This window comes from Mustela erminea, chromosome 3 (assembly GCF_009829155.1).
Source record: "Mustela erminea isolate mMusErm1 chromosome 3, mMusErm1.Pri, whole genome shotgun sequence".
NCBI lineage: Eukaryota > Metazoa > Chordata > Mammalia > Carnivora > Mustelidae > Mustela > Mustela erminea.
The window spans coordinates 76,189,788-76,211,191 of record NC_045616.1 but is presented as its reverse complement, the minus strand read 5'-3'; the positions used below and the strand labels follow the sequence as shown (position 1 = coordinate 76,211,191).

Genomic DNA, 21,404 nt, shown 5'->3' with positions numbered 1-21,404 from the left:
TCTCTTTGGCCACTCCAAGCAAAAGTGTAATCAGTCAAGGTCAAAAATGCACTTGAAATGATGAGAAATATATACACTTTAAGAAAGAAATCATGATGGTGCTATGGAAAACTGGCAGACATGGGTCATGTACTGGCTCGGGACAAGGATTAAATGTTCTTTACACACACACACACATCTCAGATTTTCTTAAATACTTTAAAATTTATCAGCCAATAAGATTTACCGAAAATAACAGAACAAAGTCGGCTTCATTGAAAAGTTAAACAACTGAACATAGAACCTAAACGCAATGTATACTTCTATAGTAACCATTACTCGAAAAGATTTAAAGAGGAGACTGCTGTCAACAAACAAAATAGATGTGGCAACAACATTCTCTTTAAAACCCCCTACTTAAAGAGTAAACAAAGAATTTTGAGAATTGTTTTTCATTACAAATACACTTCAGGTCACTAGATGGTGCTAAAACACAGACCAAGAGTTGCCACTGGCGCTGGGGGAGAGGAGAAAGAGGAAGAATTCCTAGTCTCAGTTTTAGTCCAGAAAAACAAAAACAAAACAAACAAACAACAACAACAACCAAAAAATTGAGTCAAATTATGATTACTTAGAAGATAGAAAGGTCATTTTGATAGAAACCTTTCCAAGTTATGTTTTGGTTAAACTGTATGAAATTGCTCTTCTTGTATGTAAACAAAGGTTGAATACTGATTATTTCATTTAGTTCAATCTAAAAAGTACTTTGATTAGCAGAAGAGGCTAGCTGTCATTTATTTTAATGAAAGATCCAAGGACAAACTAACAGAAGCAACTGAAATGTGATAACCTGCTTCCAGCAGGGGGCGCCTGGTGGCTGCATCAACCAGGAGATTGAGCTGCGGCCACATGGTGGCTGCTGCTAGGTGAAATGGGGCAGGTATTTAAAAAATACTGGCAATGTTCTATTACCAAATGGAATAATAGTGTTCTATAGAGGCTAGTACATTTTTTTTACAAAATTATCCCAGACGCTGTATTTTGATTAATGTTAAAATGACTTATATGTTCTTACCCTGTAGACTTAAATCAGGCCTATCTCCTTAGTTTGAATAACATGAGGCTTCTCCAGGGATCCAAGAAAATAGCTGGGTATTTTCTGTCTCTTCCTCAGTCAGATATTCCACTTGTTTTAACAGTCAATACTTCAAGATGAGAATTTTAAGTGACTTATAGTTTCACAAGGTAGTCATATCACATATTTGGGTGGGTGTGGCCAGAGGCAACTAATTGCAAAGCAGAGTCTATGGCATTTCACCAGTGTTGAGACCTGTTGGTATTCCTGAATCCCCCTAATGAGCTCTGGCCAAACTGTTCCTATATTTTTAGGAGGAAAAGGCCAATTGTGCGGCAGCATGACCTGGCATGGCACTGGGATTCCTCTCTACATCTAGCCTTGGTGCCTAAGGAAATCCCCACACCTGAAGATTTCAACAAAAACAAACTATTTCAAAATGGAACTAAATCACATCTACAAAAATGTCACTTTTTTGAGGACCAAAAGGATTCTGAGCTTATGGGGGAAACATATGAAGTTGGAAGTGGCAAATGGTGTGGGTTAAACACCAGCAAGAATTTCTTACCCTGACAGTGTCGGAGACATGGGAACAGGACCTGAAGCAGGGTTGTAAGACCGTTTCTGAAGATGACATCTATCCTGGATGGGTTAGGGCTCAGCCCTGTCCATCATATTGGATGTCTTTCTAAATTCTCTTATAACAAGATTCTGTTCTCTTAGCTTTACAGGAAACCACAACTCGGCTTAAAAAACAAACAAACAAAAAAACAAAAAAAAAACCAGGGAGGGATTCAAAATGTCAATACTAGTTATTTGGGGAGTTGCAATTATGAGAAATTTTCATTTTCTTCCTTTTCCTTTTATTTTTTTCTAAACTTTTTTATGGAAAAAAATTTTATTCTGAAAGAAGTTTGTCTTTTTTAAAATACATTTTAAAAATTTATTTTAGAGAAAGAAAGAACAGAAGTAGAGGCAGAGGCAGATAAAAATATAAAAGACTAGATTTCCTACAAATTTAAGACCATTGATGGTAAGGACAAAATAAAATTTATTAATCTATTTATTAGAGAAAAAAATCTATCAAATAAAAGTATTTATTATCACTTAAGAAATAATACCTTAAGTAAGAGATAAGTATCATGCAGTTTTTTTCATTTTTTACTATATATTTAGATACATGTATATATATATTTTTCTTATAACAATATCTAGAGATTTTACTTAGAAGTAAAAATAACTCCCTGAATAAACTGTAGTTGGAATGATTATTTTTATGTTTGGTGATGGTTACTTATGTTATTTTTCCTGATTTTAACTGTTCACCCAGCTCTCAGTTCTTAGAAATAAAATTATGGATCCTCAATAGTAATCAATTAAAAAAACCTCTAAATTTGTGTGATCTTGTTATCCTAAAATGTGATTAGAACTTTGAAGAGTTGTAAATGTTTCTGAACATAGAAATATAGGTTCTAGAAAGAATTTATGATTTCCAGCAAAATCTTAAGCAAACAAAACAGTAACTTCTAAAAGATATGGTGGTCATATTCTATCTCTAATTGCCTATAGTAATGAAAAAAATCACTCTTACATGGTGTGTTATTTATGGATTCATTAGGGTTTTGTTCTGAATTATAGCAATCACAAAATTTCAGGAAATTTGAAAAAGGTGAAGAATTATACACAATCCTATTATCCAAACACTGCCAGTATGTATCTAAAAAACAACCTATTATAACATTTTTGAGATGAAACAGCTCTTAACTAATTACAACACTTAAAATCCATATTGTTTTCTAGAAATTGTGCCGAGCATTTCACAAGTTTGGTATTATTTTAAGATCTTATAAACCTTATGAAGTAGGTTCTCTTGGGACTTTCATTTAGGAGAGGGGTAAACCAGGCTTGAAAAAGTTCAGTGACTTGCCCAAGGCCATTCACTGAGCAAGAGGAAGAGATAAGGTTTGAACTGACATCTACCTTTTCCAGGCCAAGTCATCTATTTTACCAGTTGAAAAAAGAAGTTGTAGAGAAGTTAAATGAGCTACCTGAGGCACTAGAACTAGTTTTGATTATGACTATGGTTAGCCTTGATTACCATTTTTATAATCTGTCTGGATCACTTGTAACCTAATATTCAACATTTCTTTTTAGAGTTAGTATTGGCTTTAAGCCTGTTTTATACCCCAGTTAAATCAGTAATATCCCGTCCTGTTCCCATTTACTTATACCAATGTCTCTCAACTTTTCCTGGAAAAATACTGGTCCTTTAAAAAGTACAGGTGCTTGGATCCAACCCACAAATGTTTGAATTCCATTGATCAGGGATATGGCCTGGGATAAACAGCCTTCTAGGTGATTCTAATGTGCAGCTAGGGTGCCAAAGCACTGGCCTATATAAAGACTATCTGCCTATCAACCATTTTATACATACTCTAAATGCTTTAGTTTGTTTTATCACCTTCTAGAACTTATGTTATGTGGTTAAAGTATTTTCATGATTTGTATGTCTAAAAGGAACAAATTAAGATAAACTTAAATCTGTACAAATGACACATAAAAAAGGAGTAAATAAAGCATCAAGGTGAACTGAAATATTAAATTTCAAGCCCTAATCATGTATTTAATTATACTAAATGTAATTTAACCCACAATATAGCCCTCTGCTTCCAGTGTTTATATTAGTTAAGGAAATATGGTCGCATTTAAATTTATCACTTAGGTAATTTGTAATCTGAAGCAAAGACATTCTTTGGGTCTATGGGTTTATAGGAAACAGTCCAATATGGTTAAGGTCACATTCTCTAGCATTGCCTTTGAATTACTTAAATGAACCACAGAATTTTTATTTGCATTTGCATCTGACTTAAAATGAAATTAAGAACCAGAACTAATCCCCTAAATTAAATTTCCACATCTGTGAGAAACCTGCCCATTCACCAAACCATGCTTACCTGAGCAAATGGAGTCACAATCAAGTCATCTCCATGTCTGAAAAACAAACCAAATCTCATGTTAAAAATTATGATAACTCTGTGACCACTTTTGATCAGTACTAAATAATAAATTGCACTATCATAAATTTCCATAGAGAATTACAGTAATTCCATCCTTATTCTTCAACACATGTTATTGCCAGCCAGTGGGTTGAAAAACTGTCTTCGGGGATGTTAACCATTGTCCATCTGCCTGGCCTAAAAGGGGCTTCTTGATCATCAAGCAAGGTCACTGTTACTTATTACGTGCACAGGATATACCACAGTAGAAACAGAGTCCCAGCTGCATGTCCTGAGTTTTACTCGTGACTTCTTATCGTAGGCATTAGAAAGAGATGCTGTGGAAGGATCTAGCAACTGCAGGGGCCTCAGTGAGAGGCCCCTGGACCATCTAACATTTGAAGGTGATGAGCATCGAGTGTTCCGCATCACGGTGTGTGAGTTTGGACAGGCTAGCAGCTGTAGAGGACACGGGACTGCATCATACACTAATAAAAACCCTGCAAAACTTTTCAACTGACTCACGTCCCGCTGCTGTAGCTAATAGGGCAATGTTACCCGGTGTGTGCTGTTGCTGCAGCAACACTGGCCACACCAAGCCTGGAATACAGGGGCAAGGTGTCAGCATGACGTGTCTCAGAGAAACCAGGAAAGGCAAGGAAGGTTGCGCAACATTCTACTTGGGGGAAAGTGAGGAACTGGGGCCCAGAGTTCTTTCGTGGTATTTCTTAGCATGGGTGACTCGTGAGAAACATTTCCAAAATCTCCATGGGGTATTTTATGATCTGGCTAGCTGAAGCTCTTTCATCAAAAATGAAATGTAATTACTCTACACAGAAAGCTTCCTGGACATGACTGAGAGCATTGCAACTGAACTGTGCACTCGGTCATGAACAATTCTGGAAAGGACTGAACGATCTCAAACGTCACCCATGAAATACGTTTTAACACAAGCAGCATATGGGTGACGTCAGTACACGGATCGTTACCAATGATTAGACCATTCGTTACGGCCATCATCAAATTACACAGAGATCTTGAAATTCAAAGTGTGCAAAATAAAAAGCAGGAAATGTCGGAGCACACTTTAAGGGAAACGTGCTATTTTGCACTCCTTCGCTCCAGGATTACATTTGGGGGGGGGGTATGGTACCTGATTTTTCTGTAGATTATTCAGATGGTCAAAATTAAAGTAATATGAAATCTAGATGTTTTCCCAGGGGACAGTCTTTTCTTCCACTTCATTCTTTATAATTGCCTGCTTACAAAGTTTATTTTCTAAGAATTAAGTTACGCTGACCAAGGCACACTGTTAATCTAAAACTGATCCCTGGAAATAAGTTTCATTTTTTACATGAATTACATTGGATGACTCTAAACTAAAAATGGTGTGAATGCTTATTAAAACATGAATTATTTCTTTGATTGTATTTTACTACTAAGTTCTGTAAAAGATATATTTAGAACATAAAATATTTAGGATGATTTACCAGTCTTGCTTCCCTTCCCTGTCAAAGCAGAAAGAAAGACCATTATATTTTTAATCATGGAGATACTTCATTCCTCAGAAATTATTTTTGCCAAATATCTCGATTGTCTCATTTCAGTAACAGTAAAATTATTTCTACTCTTCCAATGGGCATATGTCCTCAGTCGAGGGCAGGTTATATCCTATCCTTCTCTTTTCAAAATGATATAATGCTTAAGTAATCTTTGACTATACGACAATATATATATATATATATGTATGTATGTATGTATATGTATATGTATATATGGAGAGGATTATATAGTATTGTCTCTCATTTATGTAAAAATCAAACAAATATAGCAACAACAAACTAACAAAAAAGGAAGAGGAATGGCTTTAAGGAAAGAAGATAGCTTTTGGAGAGGGATTGGTATATTCATAGGGACAGGTGGGAAGGGAGTCATATGGGATGGGGGGTGAGATCAGAAAAGAGGCTCCATTTTGGACATTGTATGTATGTATGCATGTGTATATGTGTGTGTGTGCACGTGTGCATGCGTGTGCGTGCGCGCATATGTGTGTATAGTATGTATGCATGCATGCATGCATGTGGGCGATGAGGTCATCTGTACCCAGGTAACAGTCACAGCAGTCAGTGCCAGTCACCTCCAGTCTCATGATGTGGAAGGAGGTTCTCAATAGCCTGCCCTGGCTACCACAGATTGAAACAGAATCACCCAGTCTAGGTAGGGAGGGCTGGCTGTCCCCTCTCCCAAGAACTTGCTCAGTGTACACTGCTGAATTTTTCCCCCAAAAAAGTAATGACAGTGGGAGTCAAGAACTACTTTCTGGGCCTTTGGCCATCCTTCCCCTACTTCTGTATCACTTACTACTTTATTTTTTGCCCTCGTTCTTCCTACAATAAGAAGCCAGAAACATTAGCAAAAAGCTGAAGGAAAAAACCCAAAAGCAAACCCTCACAGAGATTTCACTGGGATCAGGAAACTACTCGAGTCCTTAATTGTGGCAAAGCCCCTGGTCATCTAACAAAATGAATCCAACCAACACCACCATCAGTAAACTAGCTCATTTCAAAATTGTGTTGAAGCACACAAGGCCGCCACCTCTCCACACTTCATGATGGCCAAAGCAGAAGGAAAAGCAGATGACGTTAATCAGAAGAAAGTTTTGCTTTATTAATCAAAGGCCCCCTAATCCTCTGATACCAAAAGCACTAAGGGCCACAAAGTCCCGACTGCCACCAAAGACCATGCCCAGCAGTGACAGCCAGCAGGACAAGCAGTTGCATGAAAAAGCACGTCTGAAGCGAAACTGAAGGCTTACTTTCTGAACTGAATCTCATGCAGACTTGTAGGTCTTCCGTGCTTCACTCGGTCTGGCTCTAAAACTAGAAAGAAATTCTCCCCTGGAGTTTATCAGAGAGGATTAGGGAACGGATAAACTTACAGATGACTGGGTGTTCTGAAATCCTGGTGTCTTTCTTCCCTTTGACTCAAAACTATCACCCATTCCCCAACTCACCCTTGATCCACCTCTTCTGGAATGGTAGAGAAACAAGTATGTTCTCATTTCTAGAGTGTACATAAAAATGTTTCTGAACACCTAGGCTATCTGACAACCCCCGAGAATTAGCCGCAGGAGGAATGCATCTACTCACCCCTCTACTCCCATATAAAATACACAAACAAATATGGAAACAGATTTCTATACTTGACCTTTTAAAAAACTAATATGTATATTTTGCATGTAAATCACATATTAACTGAAGAAACTTTGAAAAATACAAAAAAAAAATCCTTGCAGAACTACTCAAAAATAACTGTCAATAACATTTTTCTTCCGGATGCAAGTAAGCACATGTGTGTTAGGTATGATTTTTATGGAAAGCAGGATTTCTTACACAGTTAGAATCATACCGTGTATTGTATTTTATATGTTGCTTTTAACATTAAACATATTGAGTCCTGAAAAACTATATAAGCCTTCATACTTTTAAAACATTTTTAATGAGTCCAGTCTATTTTTAATAATCTCTAAATTTTTCAAGTAGATATCAATCCAAATTTATTAAAATCTAAGTGCTGATTTTATTTTAAAATTAAAACAATTTTAAATAATGTATGAACACTCAAAATCATTTCAGTTCTTCGTTCCTTTAAAAACAACTCACTAAAGAAAAATATGTTTATTTTGATAAAAAATTCATAAGATAAAGCTAAATAGGGCGCCTGGGTGGCTCAGTGGGTTAAGCCGCTGCCTTCGGCTCAGGTCATGATCTCAGGGTCCTGGGATCGAGTCCCGCATCGGGTTCTCTGCTCCGCGGGGAGCCTGCTTCCTCCTCTCTCTCTCTCTGCCTGCCTCTCTGCCTACTTGTGATCTCTCTGTGTCAAATGAATAAATAAAATCTTTAAAAAAAAAAAGATAAAGCTAAATATTAAAATAGTACATGAAGAATTGGGTTCACTGAGTGCAGATTCATAGGGATGTTGAATATTTTATGTTGTTACCATTTTAAATTAAAATCACAAAACTATGATTTCAGACAATAAAGGTATTATAAAAAATATAGTTCCCAAGTACATTTTGTGAAACTAAATTATATTTTTCCATAGATAAAATTTTTTTTGTTTTTTGTTTTTTGGGTTTGTTTTTTTTTTAAGAGTTTATTTATATATTCGACAGACAGAGATCACAAATGGGCAGAAAGGCAGGCAGAGAGAGAGGGGGAAGCAGGCTCCCCGCTGAGCAGAGAGCCCGACATGGGACTCCATCCCAGGACCCCGAGATTATGACCCGAGCCGAAGGCAGAGGTTCCAACCCACTGAGCCACCCAGGTGCCCCCATAGATATCATTTTTTAAAAGGTGATCTGGGGGCACCTGGGTGGCTCAGTGGGCTAACCCTCTGCCTTCGGCTCAGGTCATGATCTCAGGGACCTGGGATCGAGCCCCACATTGGGCTCTCTGCTCAGCAGGCAGCCTGCTTCCCCCCTCTCTCTCTTTCTCCCTGCCTTTCTGCCTACTGTAATCTTTGCCTGTCAAATAAATGAATAAAATCTTTAAACAAAAAAAAAGTGACTTTTTTTTTTTTTCCCAGAAAAAGTAATGTTAGGCTTGAGAAACTACAAATGTCACATTTAAGAATATAATGACTCCTTGGGACACCTGGGGCTTAAGGGACTCCTTAAGTGTCTGCCTTTGGTTCAGGTCATGATCATAGGGTCCTGGGATCCAGTCCCCCATCAGACTCCCTACTCAGTTGGAGAACAGGGAAGCCTGTTTTTCCCTCTCCCTCTGCTCTACCTCTCCTCATGCTCTCTCTCTCTCTCTCAGATAAATAAATAAAATCTTTTTAAAAAAAGATTTAATTTATTTATTTGACAGACAGAGATCACAAGTAGGCAGAGAGGCAGGCAGAGAGAGAGGGGGAAGTAGGGTCCCTGCTGGGCAGAGAGCCCAATGTGGGGCTCGGTATCAGGACCCTGGGATCATGACCTGAGCCGAAGGCAGAGGCTTTAACCCACTGACCCAGCCAGGGACCCCAAATAAATAAAATCTTAAAAAAAAAAAAAGAATACAATGATCCCTTTAAAATTACTTATGAAGAAGACATTATGCTTTTGGTAAACTCCCAGTAGACATTATACCACTAAAACAAACAAACAAACAAAAAAATGAAAAAAATATGCTTCATTTGTATCAGATTTACCTGATGATATTGCTCCTCCTATATCACTTGGCCTTTTAATTTAGAACTGGCTCCACTCTAAGCCAAATAAAAAAAAAGCTAAGTAGTACCCAATTTATGGAACCCCAAAGAATGAAGTTCCTTTGTAACAAAACCAACTTCTGCCAGACCTGAATCTGATTTTCCTCTTTGAAGCTACTGCCATATAGAATTCAGGTAGTCCATTACCACAAAACTTGGTCCTGTGGTCAAAAGTCACAACTACTAAAACTTGCATTTTGGCAGGAATGCTCAACATTTTACTGAGAACCCAAAATAATGTAAATCAGTATAAAGGCAAAATTAAAGCTGTTCAATATTGTATAAGGTAGTATCTTCCAATTAGAATTTTTTCAGTGTCAAATTTCAAGCCACGTTTATATATATTTGTATATATAATTTTATGGTATTTTGATAATGCTAACTATAATTATCAGTCATCAAGTTGGAATGTTTACCCTAATTGAATAGCACCTTTGTATTTGTATTCCATACCAGTACAAAAAGGAAAAAAAAAACCACAAAAACTTACAGATCTTTCCTCAATTTTAACAAATAAGCTAACATAAATACAGATAAGGGGAACCTGGGTGACCTATTCAGTTGATCAGTGGACTCTTGATTTTGGCTTAGGTCATGGTCACACAGTCTTGGGATCAAGCCCAGAGCTGGGCTCTGAGATCACTGGTGAGTCTGCTTGGGATTCTCTCTCTCACTCTGCTCCATCCTGCCCCCTCTCTCTATAATAAATAAATCTTAAAAAAAATAAACAGGTCAAATGAGGCCATCTAAGTTCCTAAGTTTACGGAGGAAACAGTCTTAATACTTTTAACCCCTTTTTTGCCCTTGCACTGTAATTTTATAATATATTTGAGTAATAAATTGTTGTTTTTCACTGATGCCCTGTAGAATAACTCAATGTCTTACTAGTTTTAGCACTGGAGGCCTTGTAATATGTTACCATTATTATTTTTTTTAACTTTCTTAAACTGGGCTTTCAATATAATTATTTTAAAAAGTCAGAGTACAAATATCCAACAAAATTGTAAATAATAATGGTAAAAATCACAAGGAATGATAATGATTATAAAACATAAATGATAACATTTATTGATTACTGTGTGCCAGGCACTGTGCAAAGCACTTTACATTGAGTATCTCTTATTAAAAAGTCTTTTTGTAGGTGAGGAAAGGAAAACCCAAGCACAAAAAGTCACATGCCTGTGGAGTGATAAGGCCAGGATTCAAATTTGAGCAGCACAACTTTGGTGGGTCTGTAGTTAAATACTGCAAATCTGTACCTGTAATATATTTATCAATGCCAAAAGCAAATTTGAAACAATGCCTAACCTCTAGTACATTTTCCATTTCATGAAGGTGATATGTCTGATAAAGATAACAAAGAGAAATTACATAAAAGTGCAAAAAATAAAAAAATTAAAAAACCAACCAACCAAACAAAATCACCATAAATACCAATGACTTATAAAACATAACAAGCTTCACCTACCTACTGATTTGCATATCCTTCCACCCAAAAATAAAATAATAAATGCAATGAAATGAAATAATCTTGGTTTCTAACCAGGAGATAGTTCTGGCTGATAGTTGAAGACCACAAGTTCATATGCAGAGTGTAGCAAGACTGTATGCATGCTGTATGTAACAAAGTCCTCTGAAGATGGCATTTATGTCCCTATGCATTTATATATATAAACATATGTAAATGTGCATGTGTGTGTGTGTGCGCACACACACATACATCACATGTGCGTGTGTAATCCTTAGGGATATTTTCTAGGCTCTCTTTCCCTTGACATAAGTATGTTTGTTTTCTACCTCTGTACTTCAAGTAAGAGGGAAAAAAGGTATTGTGAGAGGGGCGCCTGGGTGGCTCAGTGGGTTAAGCCGCTGCCTTCGGCTCAGGTCATGATCTCGGGGTCCTGGGATCGAGTCCTGCATCGGGCTCTCTGCTCGGCAGGGAGCCTGCTTCCTCCTCTCTCTCTGCCTGCCTCTCTGCCTGCTTGTGATCTCTCTCTGTCTGATAAATAAATAAATAAATCTTAAAAAAAAAAAAAAGGGTAGCATAAAGAGAATTTACTTTATTATTTTCCTTTATGACTCAATGGAAAAAACTCTTTACACTAAAACACTGTCTAGCAAACATTACATTTTAAGGACTATTTCATATGATTAAAACATTGTCTAATGTGTCCATACAGACCCTGCTTTCTGGAGTGCGGTAGGACATATATAGGAAATTTCTGTGCCTTCCTCTTAATTTTGCTGTGAAATTGAAACTGCTCTAAAAAATAAATTCCTAAAATTAATATATTATATATACATATAACTTTAGAAATGAATGTGACCTTAGAAGTTACCTAGTCTTCTGAAATTCAAGCCATTTGCTAATTTCTTACTCACGTTTTAAGAATTACAGCCAAGACTGGTACTTGACCCCGCAAATTCTTAAAACCCCTCAATATTTTACCCAAATGTTCTTTTCTCACATGCACTGATGATAAATGGAAGTGGAGTTAATGCAGCCTGAGTAAAAATTCTCTAGTCTGAAGTGTTATCTCTTCATTTGTCATAAAACAAAAATTTAGGCATCATTAGAGAAGGTACATGATATCAATCCCCTCAAATTTGCTAGTTAGATAATGGTACCAAAAAAAAAAAAAATCTCTTTTTAAATTATGTATCAAAACCTTTTCCAAATTTAGTAAGTTAAAAAGTATGTATAGATACAGTCACTAAACATATTAATTATTTTGTTTAATAAAAGCCACTACAATGGAGGGATTCTCCCAGGGGTATGGATGTAACAAATTACCTCCATTGCTTTGAGCGAGGACTTTGTGGAGGGGGAGGAGTGAAGGGAGGGCTGAGGACTCAGCAAGCTTTCACAAGTACCTTCACTTTGTGTTCTAGGAACAGGTTCTTCTTTCACAGAAATATATCTCATTCAACTGTCCCGTTCTTAAGGTCAATGACCCTGCCCTGTTGTTTTATTCTCCAGGATGGGTTTTAGGAAGAAAGATTTATGGGGAGCTAATGCAACAATTTTTAAAGATCTTCATGTGGTAAAAGGATTTGGGAGATTAAAAAGAAGGGCATGATCAAACAGAGAAGAGTGAGAACAGTACCGTTTTATGCATGCCTACTATGTGCCAGACACTGTGTCCTTCTGGCACAAAGTATTTAATTCTGATGACTGTGCATTAAAAAGATGCTCATATTCCCATTCTAAGATAAGGAACAAGGCTCAGGGAACCCAAGTAAGTCAGCTGAAGTCATGCTCTTGGCAGGTGGTACATACAGTTCAATGGTTTCCAAATGCCAAGCCGAGAGCTGGTACTCGCCCAACAGAACTTGTCAAAATAAAAACAAACATGGACCACGGGGTGAGGTTTCAAACAAGGTAAACAGATTGCTTTTGAAAACTCTCCTTCATTCTGAGATCATGCCCTTTCTTTTTTATTGAAATGAAAATGCCCTTTAAAAATAAAGTGATTGTGCATATTGACAAGGATTTTCTTATTAATGTCCTTTACGTGGCAAAGTATGTGCTTCTGTAACCCCTGGTCAGTCTCCTGGGTAGTTTTTGGAAATCTTACTGGGTCATGAAATCCCTAGGCACGGCAATGTGTAGTGCAGCTGGATTTAAATGCAGGCTTTTAAAATAAGTATTTCGTTTCTACCACACCGTGTTGCTTTCTGCATGCTTAATGAATTCAGACTAGTCAGCAGCCTCATAGTAGCACAAGTCCTAGACTTGGAAATAGCAACTATCCAGAGAAATTTCAGCGAAGATGGAAATACTAAATATTCTCTATTCATGCTGCTGTCCAAACCAGTATCCACTAGTCACATGTGGTTACTTAGGACTTGAAATGTGCCTAGTGTGCCTAGGAAACTGAATTTTTGCTTTTATTTAATTTTAATTAATTCAAATTATGTGAAGGTCACATGTGGCTAATGGCTATCAAGTTAACCACTGCAACTCTTGAGTAATCTTTAGAGAACTTCAGTTGCAAGTCTTCTGAGGGAAGACAATCTTTAACATAACTGAAAAAAAAAATGTATCTACTCTAAGTGTGGAGGCAAAAGAATGATGTATTAATATAACAAAAATTCCTGATTGCTTGGCAAAGGCTTTAAGTTAAAAGATTTGACCAGAAGCCCATCAAGATTCTCTGTCCCTTAAGGATGAATAGAAACTTCAGCTTAATTGTTTTACTTATTTATTACATTCTCATCAAAAGGCTGTTGGACCTGCCAGCAAATGCCAAATCATTGATCAAAATCATTATGTTCAGGGTCAAGATACCTGAATTCTAATTCATGGAGTGTGCGTGTGTGTGCAAGCATGTCCTCAATCACATGCAAGGCACAATATTTTTGAGCAGAGCAGAATTTTATGATTTCTAAAATTGAGCTTATGGGAGCACCTGGGTGGCTCAGTGGGTTCAGCTCAGGTCATGATTCCAGGGTCCTGGGATCGAGCCCCACATCGGGCTCTCTGCTCAGTGGGGAGCCTGCTTCTCTTCCTCTCTCTCTGCCTGCCTCTCTGCCTACTTGTGATCTCTGTCCGTCAAATAAATAAATAAAATCTTTTAAAAAAATAAAATAAAATTGAGCTTATGATAGTTTCATTACTTTTCCTAATATGATCATTTTGAGACCAAGCATTACATATCCTGGGAGAATTCTCCATCACTATAAAGCCTCTATGGATGCCAGACAATTTGAAGAACATATTCCTACTCTGTATTCTTTTAAGCATGTACCATTACTTGTCAAGAACTAATGGTATATACTCCACTCCACAAAGAATTTACTGAAATCTAGCCACAAAGGAAGGAACATGGTAGACCTCATGAAACAAAACTTGAACTGATGAATGCAAGGTTTGTTCCAGAATCTTTGCTCCTGTGTTTGAGGAATTGGATTTTAGACAGGCCATTTGCCTGGTAAACGACGAATCCCTTTCCTCGATAAACAGTACAAGATGGGCTACCTGTCAACACTGCAAAACAAACAAAAGAGACCCCAAGAAATAGTGACACGGTAAAATAGAAATTTTACCTCATCTCTATAGCAGGTGGAATAAATGAATAGATACTCAGTGTATTAAACATAAAGATTACATACAAAAAGACGTGTGTGTCAACACATGCAATTAACTCTATGATTTAATGTGAAATATTTCTTTTTTGTCAACTGCCTTCTGTTTAGTTTCTATAGAAATGTATTCATAATTGCAAATAATAATGATTAGATGACAGTTTTGTTCTACTGCACTTAAAAAAGTTGCCATAGGGACCTATAGATAACACATAAATTATAATACTTGTTTTCTGACTTTTTTGGCAAAACAAAACAAAACCAAAAATCAAACAGAGAAAAAATAACCAGCCAAACAAACACAACTGTCCCTGGTGCAGAGAACAAATTCAGCTTGAAGTTGTCTAAGTTGCAAAGAAGGACTGGACATTGAGACAGGGAAACACAAGATCTGCGTATAGCCTTGTTCTCCCTGGAAGTGAAACAATGAGCTGAAAAGTCTTGGTTTGGGGACCATTCATAACCATTTACAAGAAGACAACCTCATTGACTGAATTGCTTCAGTGATTCTCTGTCGCAGGGCAACTCCCACATTTGCCAGAGTGCACAAAGCTACTCTCTCTTCTGCTTTTCACTTGCCTGCTTCCAGTGAGAAGTTGTAGAAACTGACATCTTACAGATGTCTAGACAGAACTGTCCACTAATCAATGACAACATGTTTTTCTGCACCAAGGTTAAGAAAACCCCTGAAATCCCAAGACAATTAATGGAAAGCTGACACAAAACCAGAGAGAAACCGCAACAGACAGGTGGAATAATTGCACTATTTCTTTAGCAAATCTCACCTGAGCTACACAATGAAGTGCTAGGAATCTGATAGAAAAGCCCAGTGTTCGATATTCTTTATTTGGCTTTTCTGAAGAAAAAACATGGGTCTGGTTGAAGGCTTTCTTTGTCTGTTTTTGTAATAGTGTATGTTTAAATAGTATATCTTTAAATATCTCATACTGCATGGGTTTAGTGAGAATAGTTACGCATACCTCTTAATACATCTTATCTCAAGAAACACATCCCATAAACATTTACTTTTTATTATAAGGCTCAGACAACGGTACAGAAGACATTGAGAACAATTCACCAAGGAACTAAGACTGACAAGCAAAAAAGTCACTGATATGGTAGTGAAAACAGGAGTATATACACATAGGAATCTTAATATTGACGGGGTAAGTCTCCTTTTCTATTTAGAACTTACAAAAAGAAAATGACAGGAATGCATGATACTAACAAGAGTTTTCTCTTGTTTTGACGGGCCCATAGCTTCTTCAGACAGTACCCTGGCATGGAGTGGGCACTGTCAGTATTTGCTGAATGAGGAAAAGCATGACACTCTCATTTAAAAACACACTAAGTAATACACTCATTTTTTGGAATGTGGTGGAAGACCCCTCTCTCAGGAATGGATTATCTTCCTTCTCCAAGCCTGTCACAAACTGCCCATTCCTATCATCCATCATCAAAATTTAATATTTAGGTAATTTTCATTTTCTAATACACTGCTGCATGGTTTCATTTTAGTCCTCCTAAATACACAGGAGAAAGAGCATGGGGTTAAGGAAAGAAATGAGAGCCACCAGGTCTGGGGTCCACAAGCCAAAGAACTAGAATTTCTTTCGTAATGCCCATCTGTCCCTTACAAGTCCCCTTACAGGGGAGCCAATAATTTCAACCTGAGTCACTCATCAAGGGCCACTCTGCACTCACAACACTGGACTGGCTACTGGGCTAATTTTTCTTATTGAAATGGTTTTCAAAATTTCCTAATTTTAGTTAGTTTATTTTACTTACAAATTGCTCTGAGGGGTTGTGTTCTTCGCACACACTGAAAAATAAGTCAGTTCCTCTTTGACCAAGGTTGATCTAAGTTTGCTCTCCGGCAGAAGTCTGATGACTCACAGAATTGTGGGGTGATCACTTTTTTTTAAGCTACACTTTCGTCTCAATTTTTTAAAAAGTGGATGTTACACTTTGTTTAGTACTAAGTCTAAGGTAAAAGTATAGCTGCATAATCAAACATTTAGAAGTTTAAATAGCTTGTCTTCACAGTGCCTTTTTCTCTTAGGTATGGGGATTGAGGAACACTCAGGTGACTTATTTTTCTGTTTCTTTTTTTTTCCTCCACAATTACAACTAGAGTCCAAACACCAAGGAACATACAGGATATGGAGGAAATTCAAAAGGGAAATTGCATGCTAAATATTTGGCAAAGTCCCCTGAAGGTGTAAAAGAAAAATCTTGTCACAGAAATAATGAATTTTTTTTGAGAGACAGAGAGTGTGATGGAGGGGGAGGGGCAGAGGGAGAGAAAGAGAATCTTAAGCACACTCCAGGCCCAGTGCAGAGCCCAATCTGGGGCTTGATCTCACAACCCTGAGATCATGATCTGAGCCGAAATCAGGAGTCGGATACTTACCTGTAGCTGAAGGCAGAGGCAGAGGCTTAACCTACTCAGCCACCCACATACCCCAGAAATAATGAATTTTTAATGTTATCCATTCTCCTTTTCTTTTTTCCACCTGCTTTAAGAACTTTTCAAGACTAATATTTACCTCTCCATGTCCCCTAAAACCTCAAGATATGTTACTTTGACAGCAATAATCAAGGAGGATTAGACCACATAACTTAATTAGTCATTTAAAAGACTGGAACAGGAGCTCCTGTGTGCCTCAGCCAGTTAAGCGGCTGCCTTCAGCTTGGGTCATGATCCTGGCGTCCTGGGATCGGTCCCATGTTGGGCTCCCTGCTCAGTGGGAGTCTGCTTCTCCCTCTTCCTCTGACCCTCGTCCCCACTTGTGCTCTATCTCTCTCTTACATAAATGAATAAAATATTTTAAACAATAAATAAAAGGGGCACTTGGGTGGCTCAGTAGATTAAGCCTCTGCCTTCGACTCAGGTCATGATCTCAGGGTCCTGGGATCAAGCCCCGTATCAGGCTCTCTGCTCAGTGGAGAGCTTGCTTCCCCCTCTCTCTCTGCCTGCCTCTCTGCCTACTTGTGATTTCTCTCTGTCAAATAAATAAAATCTCTAAAAAATAAATAAATAAAAGACTGAAACACAGTACAGTGTCACCCAAACACACTGACACCTTCTTGTTGGAATAATACATTAAATTCAACTCCTTAGTTTTACCCTATGGTGTTAACAAACATGATCATTCAAAATGTCAGAACATTAACATTTTATTTTTATGATTTTTTTAAAAGCATGAGATTAAAAACATATAATATGTGTACTTGACTGGTATTTTTAATTCCTTAATTCAAAGATTGAAGAAATATGTTTAACGACTTTATAAGTATTATTTTTTAGCATTCATGGGATTCCTGTTTTTTGTGTATTTTTTTTTTCTTGTTGTTGTTGTTTTGGTTTCTTGAGACAAATAAAATGACCTCAGTGACTGGAAGTGGAATTTTTTAAAAAGAGAAGAAAAAAAGTAGCGAAGAATGTATTATAGTAACTGATGAGCCAAGAATACTTGGCCAATAGAGTTCTTGGTATTTAATGGTTAGTATTAGTATCTGTCTCAATTCTCTATAGTAATAATAGTAATAGTGGTCAACCCACTGGGAATGGGGGAAAAAAAAAGCCTGGTTTCTCTGGCTCATTATCAAAATTACACTGACTTCTGACAATAATAAAAGATTTTGTCTACTTGGGTCACAACAGAATTAGAAATGGAACAAATTCTCTACTCTAGAGCTCATTAAGAAGTTCATGGCTTTGAATCTGTAACGTTGTTTTTTTTCTTTCTCTTGACACAATCTCTCTTCACACAGACATTTGATCTAGCTCCAATCCTAAGGACATGTATAAACACCCTAACAGAGAGGTTCTCAGACTTTCTCAGTTCACAGCACTCTTAGTTTCTCAGCAATTGTTTAAGGCACGCCATTGGCCAAAAGAAATACTGAATAGTTCCAAATACTAAGTAGTTAAGTCCAAACTGTTGAATAAGGTTTTGTCACAACAGTTCAGTGCCTGCTGAGGACTACACAACTTCTCACTTTGGAAAAAGATCGGACACTGACTCCCCTCTATCCTATTCCATGATGATTTTTGTGCAGCACCTGCTTTTGATCACAGCAATTATCCAAAACTCAGTTTGGCAAAGTGATGGTATCACAGAAAGAAAAGTAATGACCTAAAGTTGAAACTGGGAACCATGTCTAGCTATTGGTTCCCCATGTGACTGACAGATGTTTTGATGTCTCCCTTAATATATCCCAGGCAGCCATATGAGTTCTTGTGGTGCCCCAGGAACCTCAGCACATGTTTTGAGAACCTTGGCCATGGTCTTGTTACTCTCACCCCACCGGTGATGGATGAGAACTCCTTAATTGAGAAAATTCAGGAATAAGGGCAGAGATTATGTGGCCATGACACTTTCCATGACCCATTCCCAACTTTTCCATGTTGAGATCATGTTACAGGATTCTCAAATGGTAAATTAAGATTAAGAAAGGAGATGGACTTACTAGTGTAATAGGATCTAAACTCTAGCTCAGCAGAGCTATAAACTTTTCATGCAGATCCTGGGAGGACTAGAACTTTTATAATACAACATATCTTTTTCTTTTCTTTCTTTCTTTCTCTCTCTTTCTTCCTTTCCTCTCTCTTTCTTTCTTCTTAGTGATTTTGCTTATTTATTTGAGAGAGAGAGGGAGAGAGAGCACAGGCAGTGGGAGGAACACAGGGAGAACCAGACTCCTAGTTGAGCAAGGATCCCCATGTGGGGCTCGATCCCAGGACCCTGAGATCATGACCTGAGCCAAAGGCAGAAGTTAAGCTACTAAGCCACCCAGGTGCCCCTTATTTTTCTTTCTAGAGATCCCCTAGTAAGGCCAAGCAGGAATAATGTAACCTGTAACTGAAGAGATGAATAGACACATAAACAATCATCCTTCCTTTTTCAAACCCAAGACTAGAGGAAGTACAGCGTCCTTCTACTCAAGAAGTAAGGAAGAATGGCTAGGACTGAAGAACTCACATGAGGGGCTCAAGAGGTAGTGAGGGAGTTGCTAACTGCTGAAGAAAGGGTAGTAATTTGAGAAGTGGATGAGGGATAATGCCCATTACCTGAGAGAATGTCCACATGTGGCTAATCAGTGGACTGATCAATGCAGTCTTGAACTTCTGTAGGATGCTGGGGACTAATGAGCTAGACTGCCACGTGGGCCCCATTTTCTATGCTACGTCAAGTCTACTCACCTCCTTCTCATTGTCCATTCTGCACCTTTCCTCCCATCTTCTACATATATAAATATCTAAGTATGCATAAAGAGTACATTCCTAGCCTCTGGATTTTCTATGTTAATGTTTATTCAGCAGAAGCAAGGGACTATAGGGCCTGTTATCCTGGTGACCTGAAAAACTTTTTAACTAAAGTGCTAAAGTGGTTTGCCAGGCAGCTTGTCTTCAATAAACTCATATTTTTTTTATTTTTTTATTTTTTACTAAATTCTATTGCTCTTGTCTCTGATAATTCTTATGTTAAATTTTCCAGGGTATCCATGTATTTGCAAATACAAACAACATTACTTACTGGAGGGAGTGCAACAAGAGAAGTAAGTGTCATTCAGAAGTTAAAACAATTTTAAATGCATTCTGAGGAAATTTAAGAGGGAAACAGCTGCATATATTTTATGTAATTATTCATTTACTCTGCGATTTCTTCATGTTTCTTCATGACAGCATTTGGGCAACCTTCTGCTACGCAGTCATTTCTGTAGTTATAAAATACTTCTTACTAATAGTGGTAGTTTAAATTCGCTTTTCATGTATTTATATCTCCACTGTACTTATGTTAATACTTAAAATTTTCCTCTTTCTTATTATTCTTGCTATGGGGGACACACTGAAATAAACTAGGTGGCAGTCTTCCAAGCAGAAGTTCCAGAAATTTCTCTTTTGCCTTATATAAGCCAATTTTTTAGAAGCTAAGTTTAGCCTCATCCTATAGACTTGTATATATTTTCCAAGAGTCAGTCACGTATTTTTTATTGCGTCTTTGAAAAATTTGAGCCTTTATTTAATTTTATTCTTTTTTTAAAAAAGATTTTATTTATTTATTTGACAGACAGAAATCACAAGTAGGCAGAGAAGCAGGCAGAGAAAAGGAGGAAGCAGGATCCCCACTGAGCAGAGAGCCTGATGTGTGGCTCCATCCCAGGACCCTGGGATCATGACCTGAGCTGAAGGCAGAGGTTTTAACGCAATGAGCCACCTAGGCACCCCTAATTTTATTCTTAAAATATAATTAAAAGCCAAATTTTCAAAATGTCAAATAATCCATTTGGTCAAAAGCATTTGGTCAACAGAGACTTCTACTCCTTTTTTTAAAAAAAAATTAATTAATTAATTTATTCAACAGACAGAGATCACAAGTAGGCAGAGAGGCAGGCAGAGAGAGAAGAGGAAGCAGGCTCCCTACTGAGCAGAGAGCCTGATGTGGGGCTCCATCCCAGGACCTGGGATCATGACCTGAGCCAAAGGCAGAGGCTTTAACCCACTGAGCCACCCAGGTGCCCCAAGACTTCTATTTCTTAGCCGTTTGTGCTACAGCAGTTCCCAGCACTTTGTTTATAATGGCATTACCAAGATAATGTTCTAGAAATGATCAAAATATTTGCCGTGCTTTTAAAAAAGTTTAAGCTCTAAGGACCTTGGATCTCTTAATTATAAAACAGAATGAAGTTCTTATCCATAGGACTATGCAAAATATCAAAGTATCAGATTGCAGATGTGGAAATACTTGCCAAATGAAGGGTGACATACACAGCCAATGATGGTTATCATGCCCATTATTAGTCTTATTTTCTCCTGACGTCTCCACTGTTTAACTAGTATCTATTTATAGAAGAGAGGATGATGACATCCTGTCTATTAAGAAGCAATGATTTTCCATCTCACTTTCTCAATAAATTAAACAATTATATTTCAACTTAAAGAGCATTTAAAAGTTCTCCAAAACATTTTATTCACATAGATAATCACTGACCTTCACTGC

The 21,404-nt window shown here is 37.4% G+C and overlaps 1 protein-coding gene across 9 annotated transcripts in view; it reads right to left on the bottom strand.

Annotated features, from left to right (window-relative positions):
• Positions 1 to 21,404, bottom strand: part of PDE4D (phosphodiesterase 4D) — a 1,483,850-nt gene that overhangs the window by 203,944 nt on the left and 1,258,502 nt on the right. For all 9 annotated transcript variants that reach the window (XM_032334877.1, XM_032334875.1, XM_032334876.1 and 6 more), the window contains one exon: positions 4,009 to 4,045. In XM_032334877.1, the coding sequence (XP_032190768.1) occupies positions 4,009 to 4,045 (37 nt within the window). The remainder of the gene's footprint in view (positions 1 to 4,008; positions 4,046 to 21,404) is intronic.